Source organism: Rana temporaria, chromosome 1 (assembly GCF_905171775.1).
Source record: "Rana temporaria chromosome 1, aRanTem1.1, whole genome shotgun sequence".
Taxonomy (NCBI): domain Eukaryota; kingdom Metazoa; phylum Chordata; class Amphibia; order Anura; family Ranidae; genus Rana; species Rana temporaria.
The window spans coordinates 570,018,551-570,041,478 of NC_053489.1; the positions used below are offsets into that span (position 1 = coordinate 570,018,551).

The following is a 22,928-nucleotide window of genomic DNA, read 5'->3' on the forward strand; positions in this document are numbered from 1 at the left end:
AAGACGTCCGTGAATGGCGCTGGACGCCATTTACGTTAACGTCTAAGCAAATGACGTCGGTGCGACGTCATTTAGCGCAATGCACGTCGGGTAATTTACCCGACGGAGCATGCGCAGTACGCTCGGCGCGGGAACACGGCTAATTTAAATGGTGCCCGCCCCATTTGAATGGGGCGGGCTTGCGCCGAGCGCTTTTACGATACACCGCCGCAAGTTTACAGGTAAGTGTTCTGAGAATCAGGCACTAACGCTGTAAACCTGCGGCGGTGTAACGTAAATCACATACGTTACGCTGCCCAGGAGCAACGTAATTGTATGTGAATCTGGGACATAGTTCTCAATGGAACATAAGTGTGGTGACAACATTACACTTGTCTTGCATCAATACTTCCCCTGGCCCCAGCCCTTAAATTTTAAGTTCGTATTGCAGCTTGAAAAATAGTCTACAGGAGCCACAGAATCCACGATCCACTGAACCCAAAAAAATAAGACACAACGTTTTGGAACAACCCAGGCAACATTATAATATCTGTTTTTATACCACTGCTGTAAAACAGGCATTTTACATGTTATTTATGTTTCTATTACCTTTATCAACCCACTGCGACTAGACTGTTATGTACATGGTTCGTGTATGTGTTTTGTGTTTACTGCTCTTAAAAAAAATATTATAAAATAAATGCAATAAAAAAAAAAAAAAAATCACAGTTTACAGGCCTCAGGTATTAATTGGAATCATGTAATATTGTGTTTTAGGCTTCATTTCCACTGGCGTTTTTACAGCCACTTGTGTTAGCCTTTTTTACAGCTTAAAAACGCCTGTCCATGTTTATTTTGTAAAAAAAAGCCGCGGTAGCGTTTTTGAGCGTTTTTTAACATCTGACATTTTTATAGCTCTACTCTGGAGCTTCAGAACGCCCTGGTCCTGCGTTTTTTTTACAGCTCAAAAACGCCTATGCCATTTGCAGCTCAAAACGCCTATGTGGGCATGATGCCATAGAATAACATGGACAGGCGTTTTTAAGCTGTAAAAAACGCTCAGAAAAGTGGCTGTAAAAACGTCAGTGGAAATAAAGCCTAATGGATTGTGTACATAGACTTATTTTTCCTGTGTTTTTTAGAGCATTTAAAACTGGTGCAGTGTGGATGATATTTGTAAGGCCCCGTACACACGGCCGAGGAACTCGACGTGCCAAACACATCGAGTTCCTTGGCCAGTTCAGCCCTGAAGCCGCCGAGGAGCTCGGCGGGCCGAGAGCTCCCATAGAACAACGAGGAAATAGAGAACATGTTCTCTATTTCCTCGTCGAGCTCCTCGTCGGCTTCCTCGGCCGAAAGTATACACACGGCCGGGTTTCTCGGCAGAATTCAGCCAGAAACTCGGTCGGAAGCTGAATTCTGCCGAGGAAACTGGTCGTGTGTACGGGGCTTAAGACTGTGTTTGACCTGTTTTGCATTATGTTTTGCTGAATGCAGCACGTCCTACTAAAATGCATAGGCGTTGAAGGCAAATCAGGCCAAGTGCAGGATTTCACAGAATTAAATGTGTATTCAATTGCTGAAAATCTTTTTATAATCTGAAGTGTTATTCTGTTTTGCAAAAGTATTATTTTATCACCACATCAAATGGTCTGTTTGATTGCTTCTGCTTAAATGGGTACCTCACTGAAACACACAGAAATTGCCCAGTGAAACCAGCGATTTCCCGCTGTGATCCGCCAAAAGCGAATGCACCCTGGGTCTCCTGCCAATGTCTTCTTTATGAATCCACTTTTATGGCAGGCTGTACATGACAATTTTGGTTTGTTGGTGCCTGTAGGTGGCAATAAGGCACCTAAAAAATTATAAAACTGTGCCATGTCCCACAAAGTATATGGAATTTGTAGTATTTGGAAAAATGGACTTTAAAGGCACATATCTACATTTCTTATCAAAATGTATTTAGTAATAATAAAAATATATATATATATGTATACACACACACACAGTATATATATATATACATATATATATATACAGTATATATCACAATAACACAATACATATATAACGTTAAACATAGAAGTGGGACTATTTGTGGTTCCCCTAATATAGTAACTAAATATAATTTTCTAAGTGGAAAAGTGGAACCCCAACTAAGAGGTTACCCCCTTGTGGACGCATCATCAGTATTGTCCCACAGGATATTATATTTAGCTCCTACTAGTCCCACTTCTATGTTTAACGTTATGTATGTATTGTGTTATTGTGATATATATGTATATTAATACATTTTGATAAGCATAATGTTCTGGGTGTTTTCCTGGAGCTCCCCAGGCATTGTAAAACACCCAGAACATTATGCTCATCAGATTTTCAGACTCTTCCCATCCATGTACATGATGCCTCAATGTAATTGTCAGGGGAGTCTGTTGGGGCTTCTGACATTGCATTCAAGATGGCAGCGCCTAGCAGCAGTCTCAGGGCTTCTATACAAGTGAGTCTTTTACAGGTAAATAACATGCCTAAAATATGTTAAATGCACACATAATCTTATGGGAAGATTGTTGTTGAAATTAATGGTCTGGTGACAGAAACTAGACCATAGTGGGCCTCAAGACAGAGATATTCTATTTAGACGGGAGCGCTCGTTCTGGTAAAACTAGCGTTTGTAATGGAGATAGCACATTCGTCACGCTGTAACGGACGTCTGTCACCAAACTTTTACTATGACGAGGATCAGCAAAAGCAGCCCAAAGGGGGGCGCTGTTTGAATGGAACTTCCCCTTAATAGTCCCGTTGTACGTGGTGTACCTCACCGCACTTTGCTTGAGCATTTTTTTCACGAACGTCTGTATGCAAGGCAGGCTTGAGAGGAATCACGACAAATCACGTTGAGAAAAACGTCGTATTTTTGCATGACATGAAAAACGGTCGTGTGTACACGGCATTATTCTCTTCTTTCTCAATAAAGTTTTATTGAAATATGAAGACAATACACATAAATGTACAATATACATAGTACAAGTGTATCAATAACTAGGAAAATTAACTACAGTACATCAGATTTTGGTGTATAACAACATATGCAGTCTAAGCGAGGCGATTGTCAATTTACTTTAAACATGAAAGGATATGAGATAAACAGAAATCATAAAAATGAAAAAGAGTGAATTAGGGTAATAGGACTACAAATATAGCGAGTGGGGTAGAGAAAGATAAATCTTAGTGTGTTTATAAAAATGGATAAAATAATATTGACGCTTGTGTGACTATGTCTATTCTAGAATGTATATTTTGGCCCGGATTCACAAAGCACTTACGCCGACGTATCTCGAGATACGCCGCGTAAGTGTAGATACGCCTGAAAATAGGCTTCATCCGACCGACATAACTTACCTACGCCGGCGTATCGTGGGCGCATATTTACGCTGGCCGCAAGGGGCGCTCCCATTGATTTTCTATGCACATATGCAAATGAGGGAGATACGCCGATTCACGAACGTACTTGCGCCCGGCGCATAATATACGCAGTTTGCGTAAGTCGTACGTCCGGCGTAAATTTAAGCCCCATATATGAGGCGCAAGTCATGCTAAGGTATGGACCAGGGAACACAGCCGTTGTATTTTACGTTGTTTACCTAGTACGTGAATAGGGCTAGGCGTAGGTTACGTTCACGTCGTAGGCAGTGATCCGTCGTATCTTAGGGAGTAGTTCCGACGTGATTCTGAGCATGCGCACAGGGATACGTCCACGGGACGGCACATGCGTCATTCGTTTTAAGTACTTGTATGGCACTCGGCCCATCATTTGCATGGGGTCACGCCTCATTAGCATGGCTCACGCCCACTTCCACTTACGACGGCTTACGCCGAGGGAACCCAGCGCAGTTTGGGAGGCAAGTGCTTTGTGAATTTGGTGCTTGCCTCTCTATATTAGATACGCTACGTCGGCATAATTATGCGCCGATGTATGTGAATCCGGGCCTTTGTATTTAGTTGTCTTGTTTTAGTTCCCTATGATCATCCTTTTTCTATATTATGGCTATTTACATTGGGACACTAATATATGTGTATATATTTTTTATAAATTAACACAGAGAGGTGCCTTTTTTATATACGTGGTCATGAATAATAATGTTGGTTATAACTTACTTGGTTATTTGACCCCATCCTTTTGAGTTTTACAGACCCTGGGCCATATTCTCAGTGAAGTTACAATGGAGTAAGTCAGATACTCCATCGTAACTCCCTTTTTTGGCCAGTGTATCTATGCTCCTGATTCTCAGAATCATTTTTGCATAGATACACTTAAGATCCGCCATCTGTAAGTCACTTACACTGGCGGATCTTAAATGCAATGACGCCGGCCGCCGCTAGATGGCATTTACGTGAAGGAGTCATTTGCGTATGCAAATGATCCTTCTACGCCGATTCCCGAACGAGTTCGCGTCGCGTAACCGTCGCTAACGTCGTTTGCGTAAGCGGAAACTTACTCCTGCTATATGAGGGGTAAGTTTCCGCAAGTCTCGCGTAGGCCATGTTACGGATGGCGTCGGGTCCCCGTCGTGTTTTTTCGTCGGGTACGTCGTTTACGTAAGTCGTTCTTGAATACGACTTTACGTCAACGACGCACACGTCGGCGTCATTGACGTTTTCCGCCGAGAACTGGAGCATGCGCACTGGGCTTTTTGCAGCCCGGCGCATGCCCAGTTCTTTCGCATCGGGGGCGCGCTTCATTTGAATAGAAGACGCCCCCTTGGAGATCCGCCAGGCTACGCCGGGACACTTACACTCCGCTGTCCCAACTTATGGAGCAAGTGTTTGGGGAATACAACACCTGCTCCAGTAAGTTGGGACAGCGGAGTGTAAGTGCCCTAAGCGCAGCAGGCGGATATTTATAGAGAATATGGCCCCCTATTTTTAGTTAATGCCCATATGCTATAGTCATTCTCCAACAAATGCTAATTTTTGTCACCGTTAGCTCTTGGCTATGACTGACCCCTTTGGCATATACTGTAGTACTGGCAGGTCGCTTCATAGCAAATGTGTAAGTACCAAAGTTACACAGACAATACCCTCCCAATCCAATGACTTTCAATGTCTCTAAAGCAAAATCCCACCAAGCTCTTCAAAGGGTTCAGATTTTCAGTTTCAGAGATTTTTGCCCAGATATTCAGGTAATGGATCCAACAGTGTAATACTCCCCTATTGTAGGTATTACCATAGAAAACGTGGCACTGTATTGCATGGTCTTTAGTTGTATTCAGCTGCATTCAGTTGTTATTGTCATCCTTTCCACTTCACAAGATGTAGCATTGAATTTAAATAATCTCTTGTAGTAAAGTAAATTATTACTTTGAAATGGAGATTCAAGGATGCTGTTGTGAAGAAAGTAATATAGAATATATACCCCCTGACATCGTCCTGGTATAGACCGGAAGATCCTTGGCTAGTCTTCTGAGAACATCTTGCTGGGATTCCCCTCTGGGTTCTCGTTCTATAAGTTCTTTGTCAGCATATGACAGATGAAACTAAAATACAGCAATCAGAAATGTCTGTAAATATGGATAAACACATTTTTTTTAAAAGACGACTACACTTTCACTAAGAATTATAATTTACAATTGTCCTTGCAGTCTCCATAAAATGCCAACGCGTTACACCTTTACAGACAAAAGTGCTGTTTCATGCAGCTTGGCCTGCAGTCTCCCAGGGCTGTTTTCATTGTGCACTGCTGTGAACTAGCAGCTCTGGACCACCGTTATATGGCGGAGATGTGAGATCTGCTTTATACTGGGCTGAATAAGCAGCCCCACTCCATGGATGGTATAACAGCAATGGGAGGCTGCCGTTCAGCCTGCTTGAAACAGAAATTATTTTCAATAGATAACTCATTGCTCTGGCATTATTTCAGAGGCTGCGTATTTCATAGTGATAGCGCACTTATACTTTAAAGTGGTTGTAAAGCCTTACATGTACCCAGTGAAGTGACTGGCCTCCGGTGATACACAAAAGAGCTGCACGATTTTGGCTAAAATTAAAATCACAATTTTCTTGTTTAGAATAAAGATCACGATTCTCGCGGCCTAACATCATCTGTCACATTATACATAAAAATTGGGCTAACTTTACCGTTTAGTTTTTTTTAATTCATTAAAGTGTATTTTTTCCCAAAAATTGCATTTGAAAGACCTCTGCGCAAATACAGTGTGACATAAAATATTGCAACAATCTCCCCCTGGGGTCTCTGCTAAAAATATATATATATAGTGCCAGATTCAGAGAGATCGGCGCATCTTTAGATAGGCGTAGCACATCTCATATGCGCTACGCCGTCGTAACATTGAGAGGCAAGTACTGTATTCACAAAGCACTTGCTCCCATATGTGCGCCGGCGTAGCGTAAATGGGTCAGCGTAAGCCCGCCTAATTCAAAGTAGCAAGGCAATGGGCGTGTTGTATTAGAATTAACCGTGACCCCATGTAAATGAATGGCCGATCGAAGGGCGCATGCTCAGAATCACGTTGCAAATACTCCCTAAGATACGTCGGCTCAGTGCTTTCGACGTGAACGTAACCTACGCCCAGCCCCATTCACGTACGACTTACGCAAACGATGTAATATACGACGCTGTTCCCACGCCCATACCTTAACATGACTTACCCCTGCTTTATGAGGGGTAAAGTTACGCCGGACATACGCCTTACGTAAACGGCTTGGCTTAATGCGACGGGCGCAAGTACGTTCGTGAATCGGCGTATCTAGCTCATTTACATATTCAACGCGTAAATCTACGGAAGCGCCCCTAGCGGCCAGCGTAAATATGCACCCAAGATACGACAGCGTAAGGAGACTTACGTCGGTCGTATCTTGCCAAAATTCAGGCGTATCTGATTTCCTGAATAAGCGCATAGATACGACGGCGCACATTTGGACTTACGACGGCGTTCCTGGAGATACGTCGTCGTAAGTCCTTTCTGAATGCGGGCCATAATGTTTGGGGGTTCCGAGTAATTTTCTAGCTAAAAATACAGATTTTAACTTTGTAAGAAACAAGTGTCAGAAAAGGTGTCTTTAAGTTAAGTGGTTAAACTTCTAGACCCTATTTTTCCTTTGATCTAAGAACGAAAAGTTACAATGTCGATAGTTATCTACCAGCACAGACAATGTTGTGAAAATCTTGGCAGGCTACCCCATTTGTTTTTTTGTTTTTGACAGCTGAGTGTGCAGAGAAGGCTCTACACTTTTACATGAATGAATCAGGAAATTCTGAATAGAGATCGTGAGGGGGGTTGAATCGAGATAACAATATTTTTTACGATTAATCCTGCAGCTCTAATACATAGAGATTTAAATAAATCCACCTACATACGTTGTACCTGTCTATCTGCAGTTTTCTCTCCTCTTGTCTGAGGCCCCGTACACACGTCCGAGGAACTCGATGGGCAAAACACATCGTTTTGCTCGTCGAGTTCCTTGTGAAGCCGCCGAGGATCTCGGCGAGCCAAGTTTCCCCATTGACTAACGAGGAAATAGAGAACATGTTCTCTATTTGGCTCGACGAGTTTCTCGTCGGCTTCCTCGGCCAAAAGTGTACACACGACCGGGTTTCTCGGCAGAATGCAGCTCCGATCGAGTTTCTGGCTGAATTCTGCCGAGAAACTCGGTCGTGTGTACGGGGCCTGAGAGTTCAGAAAAACACGAGAGCTGAAAAGCAAACATGGACACAGCCCGCTGTTCTCTATGGGGCCGTTGGATGGAAACCAACCACTTGTCTGGTTCCTTCGACTGTCATCAAATCAGATCCCCTAGACAGATTGGGAACAGATCCCCATCTGTCTGTTTTGGCAGCCCAGATCGGATCGGTGCAGGCAGGTGTAAACGAACACATGTCCGTTTACATCCATCCTCCCCATTGAGAACAATGGGTGGTTCGACCAGGAAAAAAGGACAGGCGGATCCGATCGGTCCTCTGGTGTGAAAGGGGCATAATAAGAAAATTGTCAGCAATTTCTTTTGATGGGATGACTAGACAGGAAGAAAGTATGTATATGTATGTATGCAGAGCTTTTTTTCTTAGAAAATAGGTGCAGGAACTCAACCACGAGCCAGTTCAGATTTCAAAAACAGTACAAGGGTCTTAAAGGGGCATTAAATACCAGGATTGCATTACATACAGACTGCAGAGTTCAGGGGCTTACACACAGAGTGCAGAGCTGTCACTTTGCCGACTTCTGTGTTTACAAGTGATTGTGGTGAGCAGGCACCAAAGGGTCTGAGCCAGAGGTGGTGGAACTGAGTTCCCCCAAGTTCCCCCTGAAAAAAAGCCCTGTATGTATGTATGTATATGTCAAAGGCATTTGATATTTTGCTAACTATCCACGTTAACTACAGGTCTATGATAACACCTAGTTTTGTATGAATCATGTCTTTGAAACACTCAAAGTCCTCAAATGACCCGGAACAAATCTGAACCAATCTCAAATATAAAGGGAAAGACCAGCTGAATAAGCTGTCTAGTGAAAAGTTAGGAGGCACATATATATTATATAAGTGCAAATGTTACGTTGCAGTCATTTGGATGAAATGGCTAGGATCTCCAGTCCCCCGAAATACAAAAAATTTTCACCACCCCATACAACAGTAAAGTCGTTAAGTAGCTGTATGATGGTACTGATTTCACTGCCTGACACGGATGATTGGATATTTAAAGAGGAATATTTTTAATTATCAATAGGCTACTCCAGTCAATGGCAGCTCATTGCAGCAAAAGCAGTTCAACCAATGGTAAAGACCTGCCAGAGCTGGTCTGTATCGACTCTTGAAATTAAAGCGGGGGTTCACCCTATTAATAAAAAAAAAATAAAAAAATTTCTTCTAGCATAACATGAGGCATAGTAGCGCGAGCTACAGTATGCCTGTCTTTATTTTTTTAGTCCGGTACTCACAGTGTAATCGTAGAGACAAGATTCCGACCCCCCTCGGGAAATGGGCGTTTCTATGGAGAGGCAGCATGATTGACGGCCGGCTCTGGCACGTCACGCTTCTCCGGAAATACCCGAAATAGGACTTGGCGCTTCACGGCGCCTGCGCATAGTCTGTACGCAGGTGCCGTATAGCGCCGTGAAGAGCCGAGACCTGTTCCGGCTGTCTTCGGGGAGCGTGAAGTGGCAGAGCCTGCCGTCAATCACCTTCCCTCTCCATAGGAACGCCCATTCCCCGCGGGGAGTCGGAATATTGTGTCTACGATTACACTGTGAGTACGGGGATAAAAAAATAAAGACAGGCATACTGTAGCTCGCGCTACTATGCCTCATTTTATGCTAAAAACATGTTAATAAGGGTGAACCACCGCTTTAAGAAAGTTTCAAAGTACTGTATATTCTTTTCATTGCTGACTTCTTTAGTCACTGGCAACTTGTAGAAGAGCTGATCACTTGTAAACTGTAGTGAACTATGTTATTGATTTCAGCAGTGATATGTAATTTGTACCTTGGAGTACTACTGATACCCTCAATCTTGGAACTACTTACTATACAAAACAAATCAAGTCAAGAATATAAAATGGTTGCTTGGAAACATGACTATGCTGAGAACTCTTGTAGGTCAGATGCCCAGAGACTGACATTCAACAACTTCGCTCCATCTCTGAGCGTATTCATCTAAGCAGCAGAAGGTCAGATTTCAACCCTTGGCTCTAAAGGCAAGTCCGATCAGCATCAAGAAGACCATAGGAATCCATACACTACAAACATGTGTTCAATGCATTTCATTCACTTAATATCTTGAGAACTTTAGCCCACAAATAGTCAATCACTTCAGTAATTTGTTTAATGCAGTATGGCACATGGCTGACAATATTAGTCTTTCCTTTGGCAGATATACGCAGCAGAAAGCGAAGATTTGGAAGCTCAGCGGTTTCCGTTTCTGGCATCTGCTTTCCATTTAGCAGGCAGAGTAAATATTTAATGCTGCCTGAGCATTACTCGACATCTATTTAATTCAGGAAGCGAAAACTAGACACACACTACAACCTGTAACACGCTAGACAACATTCAGTTTGTAAGGGGAACATGCCTTTCTCTGGTGTGCTATACATTCAATGTACAAATCATGCAAAGTATATAGGCAGCAGTGCTAGAATACTTGGACATAGGCCCGGATTCCCATACATCGGCGCATAGTTATGCCGGCGTAGCGTATCTCTTTTAGTGCACAGAGGCAAGCACTGGATTCACAAAGCACTCGCCCCCAAATCTACGCTGGGTTTCCTCGGCGTAAGCCAGCGTAGGTGGAAGTGGGCGTGAGCCATGCTAATGAGGTGTGACCCCATGTAAATGATGGACTGAGCGTCATAAAGATACGAATAACGTACGGCGCATGCGCCGTCCCTTGGACGCATCCCAGTGCACATGCTCAGAATCACGTTGAAACAACTGCCTAAGATACGTCGAATCACTGCCTACGACGTGAACGTAACCTACGCCTAGCCCTATTCACGTACTATGTAAACGACGTAAAATACGACGGCTGTGTTCCCTGGTCCATACCTTTGTATGAATTTCGCCTCCTATATGGGGAATAACTTTACGCCGGACGTACGACTTACGCAAACCGCGTATATTATGCGCCGGGCGCAACTACGTTCGTGAATCTCCCTCATTTGCATATGCGCATAGAAAATCAATGGGAGCGCCACTTGTGGCCAGTGTAAATATGCGCCCACGATACGCCGGCGTAGGAAAGTTACGTCGCTCGGATGAAGCCTATTTTCAGGCATATCTAGTTTTGTGGGCACGGCGCATAGATAAGACGGCGCACATTTACACTTACGCCGACGTATCTCGAGATACGCCACGCAAGTGCTTTGTGAATCCGGGCCATAATATTCAGCAATGAAAATGGTTCCATCTAGACCTGCTCATGGAGGGCACCCATATATCCCACTCATATAGTACATCCAACATACCTAAACAATTTCAACCTTCTGCACTTCTGGTGAATGAGCCGCGCTGCCTTCTGGGAACTGTGTGTATCACAGAAGGCAACCGCCCATTCACAAAGCGCAGCGCGAGTCACGCATGCGTAGTAGGAAAAACGGCTTCACTGCCTGTTTCCCTTAGTAAGGATGGAGGCGCCAGGACCGAGCGATCGCCGTCGGAGGACCGACATCGCGGGTGACTAGGACAGGTAAGTGTCCTTATTAAAAGTCAGCAGCTACAGTGTTAGTAGCTGCTGACTTTTTAAAAAAAAATTGCGGGTGGAATCCCGCTTTAAGGCAGCTAGCTAACTCACCGTACACGTGTGTTAGGGTGCCATTCCAAATTAATGGCCATGCAATGCATTAGACAAAGTAGAAATACATTTTACATCCATTACCACTGTGCATCACTGGACGCTTAGACCCCTTTCACACTGGGGCAGTGGGTGCGTCGGCAGTAAAATATTTTTTACCGTCAATTTTGCGGCGCTATTCAGCCGCTAACGCAGCACTTTTAACCCCCGCTAGCGGCTCAAAAAGGGTCAAAACCACCCACAAAGAGCCGCTGCAGCAGCGCTTTGCCGGCGGTATAGCCGCGGTGCCCATTCATTTCAATGGGCAGGGGCAGTGGAGGAGCGGTATACACACCGCTCCTTTACCGCTCCAAAGATGCTGCTAGCAGGACTTTTTTTTACCATCCTGCTAGCGCACTGCTATAGTGTGAAAGCCCTCAGAGCTTTCACATTGGAGAGACAGCAGCGGCTCTTTCAGGGCACTTTGAAGGCGCTATTTTTAGCGTTATATCGCCTGCAAAGCACCTCAGTGTGAAAGGGGTCTAAGTTATGAAAAGTATCGTGGAATGGTTAAAACCTCTGTCAACATTTGTGTTTCATGACAGGTGTCAGACAAAGCAGGAGAGTGATGGGAAAGCTTCCTAGCGAGTCGGCATTGAAAATAAATTTTTACCCTTCCTGACTCTACCCAAAACAAAGGAAAAATTACAATACTGTACAAAAGTTTCAGGCAGTAGTGAGGAAATGCTGTAAAGTAAGAATGCTTTCAAAAATATATATTTTAACTGGTTTATTTTTTCTCAGTTTACAAAATGCAAAGTGAGAAAAACCTAAACCAAATCAATATTTGGTGTGACTACGCTTTGGCTTCAAACCAGCATCAATTGTTACATTTGCACACTTTGTACGCTTGCACAAAGTCAGGAATTTTGTATGTAGCACCCTCTGTGCTACTAGTGTCAGAGTAGGGTAACCATAGTTTGACTTAGTGCTAAGTCTGAGTCATGAAACCTGGGTCAGGGTTTACTGGAGTTCAGGGCTGGATCACTCATACAGGCAGCTCTCTGGTGCCTCCCTCTGGTTCTGGAAAGTAAGAGAACATTCTGGAAGCTGGAGGGCAGAGACTAGGAAGGTTGTTCTGCATATTTAGGGGAGCTTAGCCAATCCCCAGGCAGTGGACTAAGTTAACCCCTAAATATAAATGAGTCATGCCAGCAGGGAAGTCGGGTGGAAGATGGAGATGGAGTGCTGAGGGGACTGTCGGTGGCCCTTGAGTCTGAGGGGGTGCTCTGCCTCAGGCTGGTGCTCAGGTGCTGACCTGGGAGGATCCTGACAACAGCAGAAGCTTTGAAGGAGCCTTCCCGGAGAGGCAGTGGGAGCAAGTAGGACGGTGTGAGTGCAGGGACTTACATTAGGGTCACCAGACATCCCCAGTGACAGTCCCCTGATTGAGGACACTGTCCCCGGACCAAGTATGTCCCTGGTTTTGTCCCCAGATTGGATTTAATAGGGGGCATGGGCAATTTCAAAGACAATCAGTGCAGAAATAAAATTAAAAAAATTAGAATTACACACCCCTGCTCCGCCGTGCCTACTAGCATAGGGGGGTTGTATTTTTTCCCTTATCTGTGGCCCTTTCTGATGATCATGTGCTGGTCGGAGCGGAGGGAATATTTCTTCAGTTTCGGGCCATGCCCATTCAGCTTCGCTCATATGTTCTTCTGCCTTGGCTCAAATCCTGGCCAGCCACCTGCCTATCTCCTTACCTTCCCTGGCGGAGTGATCTTCCTCCGCTCCCCATCCAGTAGTAGCCGGGGCCCGAAGAGTAAGACTTGAGAGGCTGTGAGGTGACGGGCAGAGAGTCGCTGATTGTTGCCATTACTAGTAAAGAAAAAATATGTCCTCAGATTTCATTTTAAAAATCTGGTCACCTTAACTTACATGGGGTGATAGCAACACAGGGGAGAGACTACCAATGTAGCAGGTCTCTCTGTAAGATCAGCGGTGTGCTAAAATCGTTCCTAACTTTGCCCTGGAAGATCTCCAGAGCAGTCAGTCACGGTGAAGAGAGTCAGTCGGGTATACCGGTGAGGAGAGCCATGAACATCAGCTTAATTGGTGCATATTATATCAGCCAAAGCAGCAGTGACTAGTCACCCTCACAAACCAGGAAGTGCACTACTTACATTCAGGAAAAATGCAGGACAAAAGGCAAGTCTAAAATACTTGTTCCAGGTTAATGAATAATTAAGTAGTGCAACCAACTTGCAAAGATACACAATACACATGCAAGCAACTGCTTAGGAGAGCAATAGCCAGCTTACCATTCAATTTGCTGCATTAAGATTCACTGCTGTTTCAAGATATAGCTTCTACCCATTTAAACATATTTCTTGTTTCTTTCATTAATTATATTATTTATGGTCACTGGGTTTATGTATACAATACCATATAAAAACATAACAAAAATGTGATGTAACACGTTTTTGTTATAAATAATAGTTAGACTTGATCATGTTTAAATCTTTATCTTTACCGAGATTGGTGTAGCGGTGTGTCAGACTGACACACCGCATCACCGATTGCCGCGATGCGCACCCCTAAGGGTGTGCGGTGGCTGTTATCCTGCTGGACATCATATGACGTCCTGTCAGGATAACGCATTCACCACCCGGTCGTCATTTTGCTATAGGCCGGGCGGGAAGTGGTTAATGTACAGCATTTTTTCCACACCTGCCTAAAAATTTTGCACAGTAGTGTATGTCTCCAAGAAATCGGTCATGCTTGTAACCAAACCGAAACTGGGCTACAGGCTCTGGCAGTGACACCTACTAACCCCAAGCAATTTGTCTGTCTTTTGATGCTGTCACCCTCCCTCCATAATGTGCTGGGCATCAAGTCTCTGTCCAGCGTTAAAGGAGAAGTACAGTCAAACGATCTTGTTCGTTCTGCACTCCTGTGACCCGTTTTCAGCAGACAGCGGGCTGAAGCCTACTGGCTGACATCACAGAGCCGGGCCAGTCTCGGGCCAATGAAGTCGGCATTTGCCAACATGGTCACATGCCTGGGCCGATACCTGGCTCAGCCTTCCAGTGACCAGCTGAGAGCCTGAGCCAGCTGCTCCCCCCTTCACAGCCCAGCGCTCCAGTGCAGGGGGGGTTGGGCAGAGGAGAGACTGTCAGTCGCCAGCTTTTTGCTCATGAAGCCCTGAGAACTGAGCGATTTGCTGTGTTTGATCCCTTGGCTCTCAATGTTAGAGCCTGAGAGGGACAGATGCTGCCCATCTAGGTAAGTATGATTCTGAATAAAAAGCCCAAAACATACTTCTACTTTAATAAGGACCCATCAGTTTAAGATACAATTGAAAATAGTGAAGGTAAATACATTTTCAGTGAAGTCAAATTTTAACAAAAAGCTGAATATAGGGGGTTATCCTCAAAAGAGATACTCCGACTTAACTGCTGTTCAGTCTGTGTGTAACTTTGGAAACGATCCTCAAAAGGCTTTTTCCAAAGTTAGACAGAAGATCCGGCATGTGTAATTGAATTACACTGCCTAATTTTAGGATGCAGTACCGCATCCGCCGCTGGGGGCATTTCGAGTCGAAATGCCGTTGCTAGTATGCAAATTAGCACTTAAGGCGATCCACAAAGCTTTCTAGCTTCGTTTTTGCGCCGTAAGTGTTATTTTGCAAGTGTAAAATTAGGGCTCGTTTTACAAAGTGTAAAGTTAGTCACACCTTGTAAAGGCCCATTCCAGCGACGGCATTTGGTATGCTTTCCCGAGGGAGAACTCCACGTCAATTTGTAAAAAACAAAACCGGCATGGGTTCCCCCCCCAGGAGCATACCAGGCCCTTAGGTCTGGTATGGGTTGTAAGGGGACCCCCCCTACGTCGATTTTTCAATCCATACCAGACCCGTATCCAAAGCACGCTACCCGGCCAGCCAGGAAGGGAGTGGGGACGAGCGAGCGCCCCCCCCCCTCCTGAGCCGTGCCAGGCCGCATGCCCTCAACATGGGGGGGTTGGGTGCTCTGGGGCAGGGGGGCGCACTGCGGGCCCCCCCACCCCAGAGCACCCTGTCCCCATGTTGATGAGGACAGGACCTCTTCCCGACAACCCTTGCCATTGGTTGTCGGGGTATGCGGGCGGAGGCTTATCGGAATCTGGGAGTCCCCTTTAATAAGGGGGCCCCCAGATACCGGCCCCCCACCCTAAGTGAATGGATATGGGGTACATCGTACCCCTATCCATTCACCTGGAGGCAAAAAGTAAAAGTTAATAAACACACAACACAAGGCTTTTTAAAATATTTTATTATTCTGCTCCGGACGCCCCCCCTGTCTTCGTTATTAGCTCTTTTACCAGGGGGGGCTTCTTCTTCCACTCTCCGGGGGTCTTCCGCTCTCCGGGGGGGCTTCTCCGGACTCCGGGGGGGCTTCTCCGGACTCCGGGGGGCTTCTTCCATCTTCTCCCCTCTTCCGCTCTTGACTCGGCGAACCCCGGTTCTTCTGCAGCTCTCCGGTGCCTTCTTCTTCAGCGCTGGCTGCCTGCTATGTTTGTGTGTTAGCTCGATTTCAAACAGGCAGCCGGCGCGGTCTTCTGTGACGCCAGGGTCTTCTGGTCTTCCGATGTTGCCTCGTCGCCTGTTGTCGCTGTAATGATGGAAGCGCGCCTTGCATCCCATTTATATAGGCATCACCGTCCCATCATGCTCCGGTAGGTACCCACGTGGTGGGTGCACGTGGGTAGGCACCCACCACGTGGGTACCTACCGGAGCATGATGGGACGGTGATGCCTATATAAATGGGATGCAAGGCGCGCTTCCATCATTACAGCGACAACAGGCGACGAGGCAACATCGGAAGACCAGAAGACCCTGGCGTCACAGAAGACCGCGCCGGCTGCCTGTTTGAAATCGAGCTAACACACAAACATAGCAGGCAGCCAGCGCTGAAGAAGAAGGCACCGGAGAGCTGCAGAAGAACCGGGGTTCGCCGAGTCAAGAGCGGAAGAGGGGAGAAGATGGAAGAAGCCCCCCGGAGTCCGGAGAAGCCCCCCCGGAGTCCGGAGAAGCCCCCCCGGAGAGCGGAAGACCCCCGGAGAGTGGAAGAAGAAGCCCCCCCTGGTAAAAGAGCTAATAACGAAGACAGGGGGGGCGTCCGGAGCAGAATAATAAAATATTTTAAAAAGCCTTGTGTTGTGTGTTTATTAACTTTTACTTTTTGCCTCCAGGTGAATGGATAGGGGTACGATGTACCCCATATCCATTCACTTAGGGTGGGGGGCCGGTATCTGGGGGCCCCCTTATTAAAGGGGACTCCCAGATTCCGATAAGCCTCCGCCCGCATACCCCGACAACCAATGGCAAGGGTTGTCGGGAAGAGGTCCTGTCCTCATCAACATGGGGACAGGGTGCTCTGGGGTGGGGGGGCCCGCAGTGCGCCGCCCTGCCCCAGAGCACCCAACCCCCCCATGTTGAGGGCATGCGGCCTGGCACGGCTCAGGAGGGGGGGGGGGCGCTCGCTCGTCCCCACTCCCTTCCTGGCCGGCCGGGTAGCGTGCTTTGGATACGGGTCTGGTATGGATTGTAGGGGGACCCCCTACGTCATTTTTTCGGCGTGGGGGGGTCTCCTTACAACCCATGCCAGACCTAAGGGCCTGGTATGCTCCTGGGGGGGGAACCCATGCCGTTTTTTTCTTTGAAAATTGGCATGGAGTTCTCCCTCAGGAATGCATGCCGCTGTCTTTTTTTTTTCCCCGACGCAACTTTAAGCCGTCGCGATCCTCAAAAACTCGGCGTAACGTAACTTCGCGCATGCGCAGTACGGCCGGCGCGGGAGCGCGCCTCATTTAAATGGGACTCGCCCCATTTGAATAGGAACGCCTTGCGCCGGCGGAATTTTAGTTACACAGCCTGAAATTTCTAGATAAGTGCTTTGTGGATCAGGCACTTAGGTAGAAACTTTAAGGCAGTGTAACTTAAATTGGATTTTTTAAGTTACGTCAGGTTTTTGTGGATCTGGCCCATTGTACTTAAAAAAAGTAACATAAATCATTTTTATTTCTAAACAATTTTACAATGGAAGTTGAAGAGGTGCAGTAATGTTGATCTCCACCTTATCTAATCAAAGAATGACTTAAAAAAAAAAATGCAACATGTTTGATCACTGTAGTAGTGACTACTACTACTACAGATGTAGCCTCCCACAAGAATCGATCCGGTATGAGCTATGTATACCTACATTGGTCTAAACATGTAACTATGCAATAAAAATCATACTCTGACCTCAGCTGTATGGAAATATAAAACATTTTCTAAATGTTTTATGAGTATTTTACCTGTGAAATGCATCCCTGTGGAAAAGATGCTTGCTGGAACTGCACAAAAGATGCAGCAAACAGGATTTTTGTAAACAGACCACACTCAGGGCTGTCCTAATGCATGGGCACCCCTGGACACTGCCCATGGGGCCCCAGGTACGCTGCGGGCCCCATAATAATTTTGCAATACTTTATACTTGCCAACTGTTCCAGATTTGCTGGGATGGCCGTGTCCTGGGCAGTATCCGTAACCTGTACTGTGCCTTTGTATTGATTAGTCTTCGATTTATGGCATGCTTTCTTATTGTTTAAAATCGATTTTATTGAAAGTACTTATATACCTTATTTTTCGGACCATAAGGCTGGATTCACACCTATGCATTTTTTTTGCTTTTTGCATTTTGCAGATTTGCACTACAGAACTTGTTCCATAGGAAACCATGTTAAATGGACTGTAGTGCAAATCTGCAAAATGCAAATAGGACTGAAACTGTATAGGTGTGAATCCAGCCTTAGACGCACTTTTCCCCCCCAAAAATATGGGGGAAAATGTCTCTGCATCTTATAATCTGAATGAACATCAGGCACCGCCGCCTGCCGCCGCTGTGAACGCCCCCCCGCCACTGCCGGCAAAAAAGAGCCCCCCCCGCATGAAAACCCCGGACCTGTACTCCCAAGTCCCGGTTCCCTGCGGCCTACTCCCGCACAGTTAAAATTTCCCAATTAGTGCACAATCGCGGCCGCATCTGCCGATGCCCAGCTTATTGCTCCAGCCGCCTCTGCAGCCACGGAGGTGCCTGGTTAGTGGAAAAGTGATCTGCAGCCTTGTGTGCAGCGGGTAGGAGAATATTACAGCGGTGTCTGGGAGCTGGGACATGTCTTGAGACTGAGAAAGGGAAATCATGCCCACTGCCCCACTATGCAGCTCGTCATGCTGCCCAGACTCAGGTAGGACACTATTGTGAGGGAAGAGTGGGGAGAAGTTTATGGCAGCCAAAGAGTGAGTGGATGGAAGGCTGTGCAGTCTCCTAATGCTGTGTTTGGAGGACAGGTGACAGCCCGCTCTGCTGGGACTTGTAGTGCCTCTGTGGGGGGCTGAGATATGGCAACCTGCTTTGCTGGGACTTGTAGTGCATCTGTGGGGGGCTGAGATATGGCAACCCGCTCTGCTAGGACTTGTAGTGCCTCTGTGGGGGGACTGAGGATTCCTCAGTTTCCCCACAGTCTAGGGCACTACAAGTCCCAGCAGAGCGGGTTGCCATATCTTAGCCCCCCACAGAGGCACTACAAGTCCCAACAGAGTGGGCTGCTCTTACAGAACAGGAGAAGCAGCTGGCGGAGGGGGGGTTTGTACCGGGAGGGGAGAGAAGACGGCACAAGTTTGAGATGGGGGAGGATTTCTGAGAGTGAGGATTTATGCTGGGAGGGATTTCTTTGGCACAGGTCAGGCTGCATTTCATGGGCGCTGGTAAATAGTTTAGTAGACCATTTGGGTCAGAATATTTTTTTTCTTGTTTTCCTCCTCTAAAACCTAGGTGCGTTTTATAGAGCGAAAAATACGGTATATGTTTTTCATTCTATCAACTATTTATACAGTACTTTAATTCTTGAGAGTAGGGGTGTAAATTGGGGCAGGCTGGTAGGGGTTTCAGTGCATTACTTTGCCCAGGGGCCCATTATGCCATTAAGACGGCCCTGACCACACTAGAAGCACATAGATATGAATGGCCCTAATAGAAGTGACATGCCTGTGTGCCGTAGTACAAGAGCTAAGGACTGCCTTATTGATAATGAACAAATAACCAAATTGCATTTCCCTTGAGAAAATATTATTAACTTATGTTAGGGCTTCTCATTTGATAATATTTTAATTATTTTAACTGCACACATTTTATGGCAGGACACTGGTCAGTGCTTTGGCCCTCCAATAAGATAATATTCTGTGGTCAAAACCTATTAACTCATATTTGTTTTTTTAGGCCAACATATAAATAGGCATTACTGTCAATTGTGTGCTGTGATACATAAAAACAGACATCAAATAGATGGCATGTAGTTTGTTATTTACCAATGAAACAGCTGAGCAATCTTTTCTTGCTACATCAAAGGGAACAAATATTGAATAAATTGCCTCTGGAAAGAAGAGATCACACGGGGTGGGGGTACTGTAGTTATACAAATAATGCCAGCTACAGAATCTCTTCTACATCACGGGAGCCAATGCTTGGCTGTACAGTACAAATCCACCACATTAATCAAAAGGCATGACAACAATAAAAAGCCTAAAGCATACATTCGTTAATTGATACAGTTTGGTTCCTACAACACCACCATTTATAATGTCACAATGAATCTCGATTTGCTTTCTGGCAGGAAAGGCTACATTTTGTACAAAATTAAAGTGGACCTATATCATCTTAACGTTTGAAAATATCTATTTAATAAAGGAACAGTAAAAATTCTTTAAAATGATGGCCAAAGAACCCTGAAAAGACAGCAGCATGTCTGATATGGAATTTTCTCTTTCATAAGCACCAATTTAGTAACAACTATCCCCGCTGACTTGTTCTCAAAGATGCATGTTCTAGATTTGTCACTTTAAAGAGTACATTAACTCTGGAAGCTATGCCCAAAAAATGGCACGTGGTGCAGGGAGGCAAGGAATCAGACATTCCGGCATAGGATCACCTTTTCCTTGCAATAGAGACCCTTTCTTGATCTATATTGTGAGATGGACTTGTGGTTTCAATCCATGTCTTTATGAACCTTGCTTTGTGCACTGGTCCAAAGCATTTGGTGGAGGGGGAATTATGGCCCATTAGTTCCAGTGTAGGGAACTCTTAAGGCAGGGGTGCCCAACCAGTGGCCCGGGGGCCACATGTGGCCTGTGGAGCCCTCTGATGTGGCCCTCGACCTCCTGCTCTGGGATGGTAGATTGGCAAGCCCAGATCACGGGTTGCCGACCCACCATCCCAGAGCAGCAGTTTTGTGAATGTGAATGGTAGAGGAAGCAAGTGGCTGTGGAGCAGAGCCACATAAGCCGATGCTTCCTGTATAGCGCCAACTCTTGTCACAAGCAGAGCGATACCAAATGAACTCTGTCTGGGACTGCAACAGCTGAAGATACCTGAATGGAAAACTGTTATTAAAGGTAAGTTTACTACTAAATTCACAGTGTATATATGGGTAAATCTGTTCTGCAGTGGTTACTTGGCTGCTTTCAAACTGATCTGCAGGTTCAGTGCAGCTGCGGGTTACCTGCACTAAGCCATAGACTTCTGTTATTACCTGCGGGTTTGTTGCGCTTTCAGAAAGTGTGCCACACCTGCTGGATATAATAATAGTTTAAGGCAAAGTGCAGCTAACCTGCAGAAAATCCACAGGTGCACTGCACTGCACCCGTGGTTTGGGCAAATCGCAGCGCATCAGTGTGAAAGTAGCCTTAGGCCCCTTTCACATGATCGGTCCGACCCAATATTTACCTCTATGGAGCAGCAGATTTAAACAGGCTTGTGTCTGTTTACATCCACCTACCTAAAAAAAAAAATTATTAGAAAGGGATCTGCCCCCTTCCATCTGGAGTAGAGTATAATGAACATGAAAAAAATAAAATATGGAACTTTTTTATGAGGCCAACTAGATGTACCTCCATCCCCGGTAACTTTGAGAAAAGGAACGAAATTTGGGACTTTTTGATGAAGCCTGCAGCCAAGGAAATAACATAGCATCAAACTATAATAATGTCTGGTGATAGGGCCATCAATAGTGTCATATAGTAAATGCATAAACAGGGAAAAAAAATAAAAAATTCTCGTGATTTATATCATTTCCACAATTCATGGGGTCACTCCTATTGGAATGCTCTTCCTTAGTGCTAGTTCCACTCTTGGTTTGGGGTTCACCGCCTCAGGTTTCGGTGCTGACTGACCTTGCGGCCTGCCATTAGTCTTCAGGTCCATGTCCAGACTCCGATATGACTTGCAAGTATGAGTAATATATTCTATATTTTTTTTACAGCCTAACCATGTTATTACATGACCATTCATTACTATACTTACTTTTAATATTTATAGACATATCCTGTGCATCTGCTCCTGAAGAGTAGCGCTACAGCTACGAAACGCGTCAAGCTAAATAGATGCTTTTCCCTGCCATTTTTTCATCTAAATTACCATTACCATGGTTCACTGGAATATGCCAATCCACAATTTACAATGGAAATACGTTGCAACTAGTCTGATGTGGTTTTTATGCTATTATTGTGGCTCTAGGCCAGCAGGCTATCATTGTGTCATTATGCTATTCTGTTCTCTATTATGTATCATGTTATGGAATAAATGTCCTTTATTACCCTATTATGATGGCTATGATGTTTATGCATTTACTATATGACACTATTGATGGCCCTATCACCAGACATTATTATAGTTTGATGCTATGTTATTTCCTTGGCTGCACGCTTCATCAAAAAGTCCCAAATTTAGTTCCTTTTCTCTGAAGTAGAGTAGGCTGTGTTCGTGGATATGGACCAGTCATCCTCCCGCTCTGCTCATTGTGGCCTGCGACCGGTTACCAATTCGCTTAAGTGGCCCTCGCTCTTCAAAAGGTTGGGCACCCCTGTCTTATGGCCTCGGCACACCAAGACATTTTGGACAAATTCATGCTCCCAACTTTGTGGGAACCGTTTGGGGATGGCCCCTTCCTGTTCCAACATGACTGCACACCAGTGCACAAAGCAAGGTCCATAAAGACATTGATGAGTGGGTTTGGGTGGAGGAACTTGACTGGCCTGCACAGAGCCCTGACCTAAACCTGATATAACACCTTTGGGATGAATTAGAGTGGAGACTGCGAGCCAGGCCATCTTGTCCACATCAGTGCCTGACCTCACAAATGTGCTTCTGGAAGAATGGTCAAACATTCCCATAGACACACTCCTAAACCTTGTGGACAGCCTTCCCAGAAGAATTGAAGCTGTTATAGATGCAAAGGGTGGACCAACTCAATATTGAACCCTACGCACTAATACTGGGATGCCAATAAAGTTCATGTGTGAGTAAAGGCAGGTGTCCCAATACTTTTGGTAATATAATGTATTTATGGTTTGAGCCCTATGGCCGATATGGGTATGGACGACACAGAGTGACAAGGACTTATATGTTGTAACGGGCCTGAAGTGTGCACTGGCCTAATGGACGGTACGCCAAAATAAGGGGGCATACCCTGTTAAATGATGTGTATGGCAGAGAGGAATAATTGCTGAGAATTCCTTTAAAAGGGGATGGGAGGGTGGGTGACGTGCGCTGGGAAGTACGTCCTGGGCACGGGAACTGACAAAGCCCACAGC

At 45.5% G+C, this 22,928-nt stretch overlaps 1 protein-coding gene across 2 annotated transcripts in view; it reads right to left on the minus strand.

The window, feature by feature from the left end:
• Window positions 1–22,928, minus strand: part of ZDHHC2 (zinc finger DHHC-type palmitoyltransferase 2) — a 205,346-nt gene that overhangs the window by 79,765 nt on the left and 102,653 nt on the right. For both annotated transcript variants that reach the window (XM_040334664.1, XM_040334663.1), the window contains exon 4: window positions 5,393–5,513. In XM_040334664.1, coding sequence (XP_040190598.1) covers window positions 5,393–5,513 — 121 coding nt within the window. The remainder of the gene's footprint in view (window positions 1–5,392; window positions 5,514–22,928) is intronic.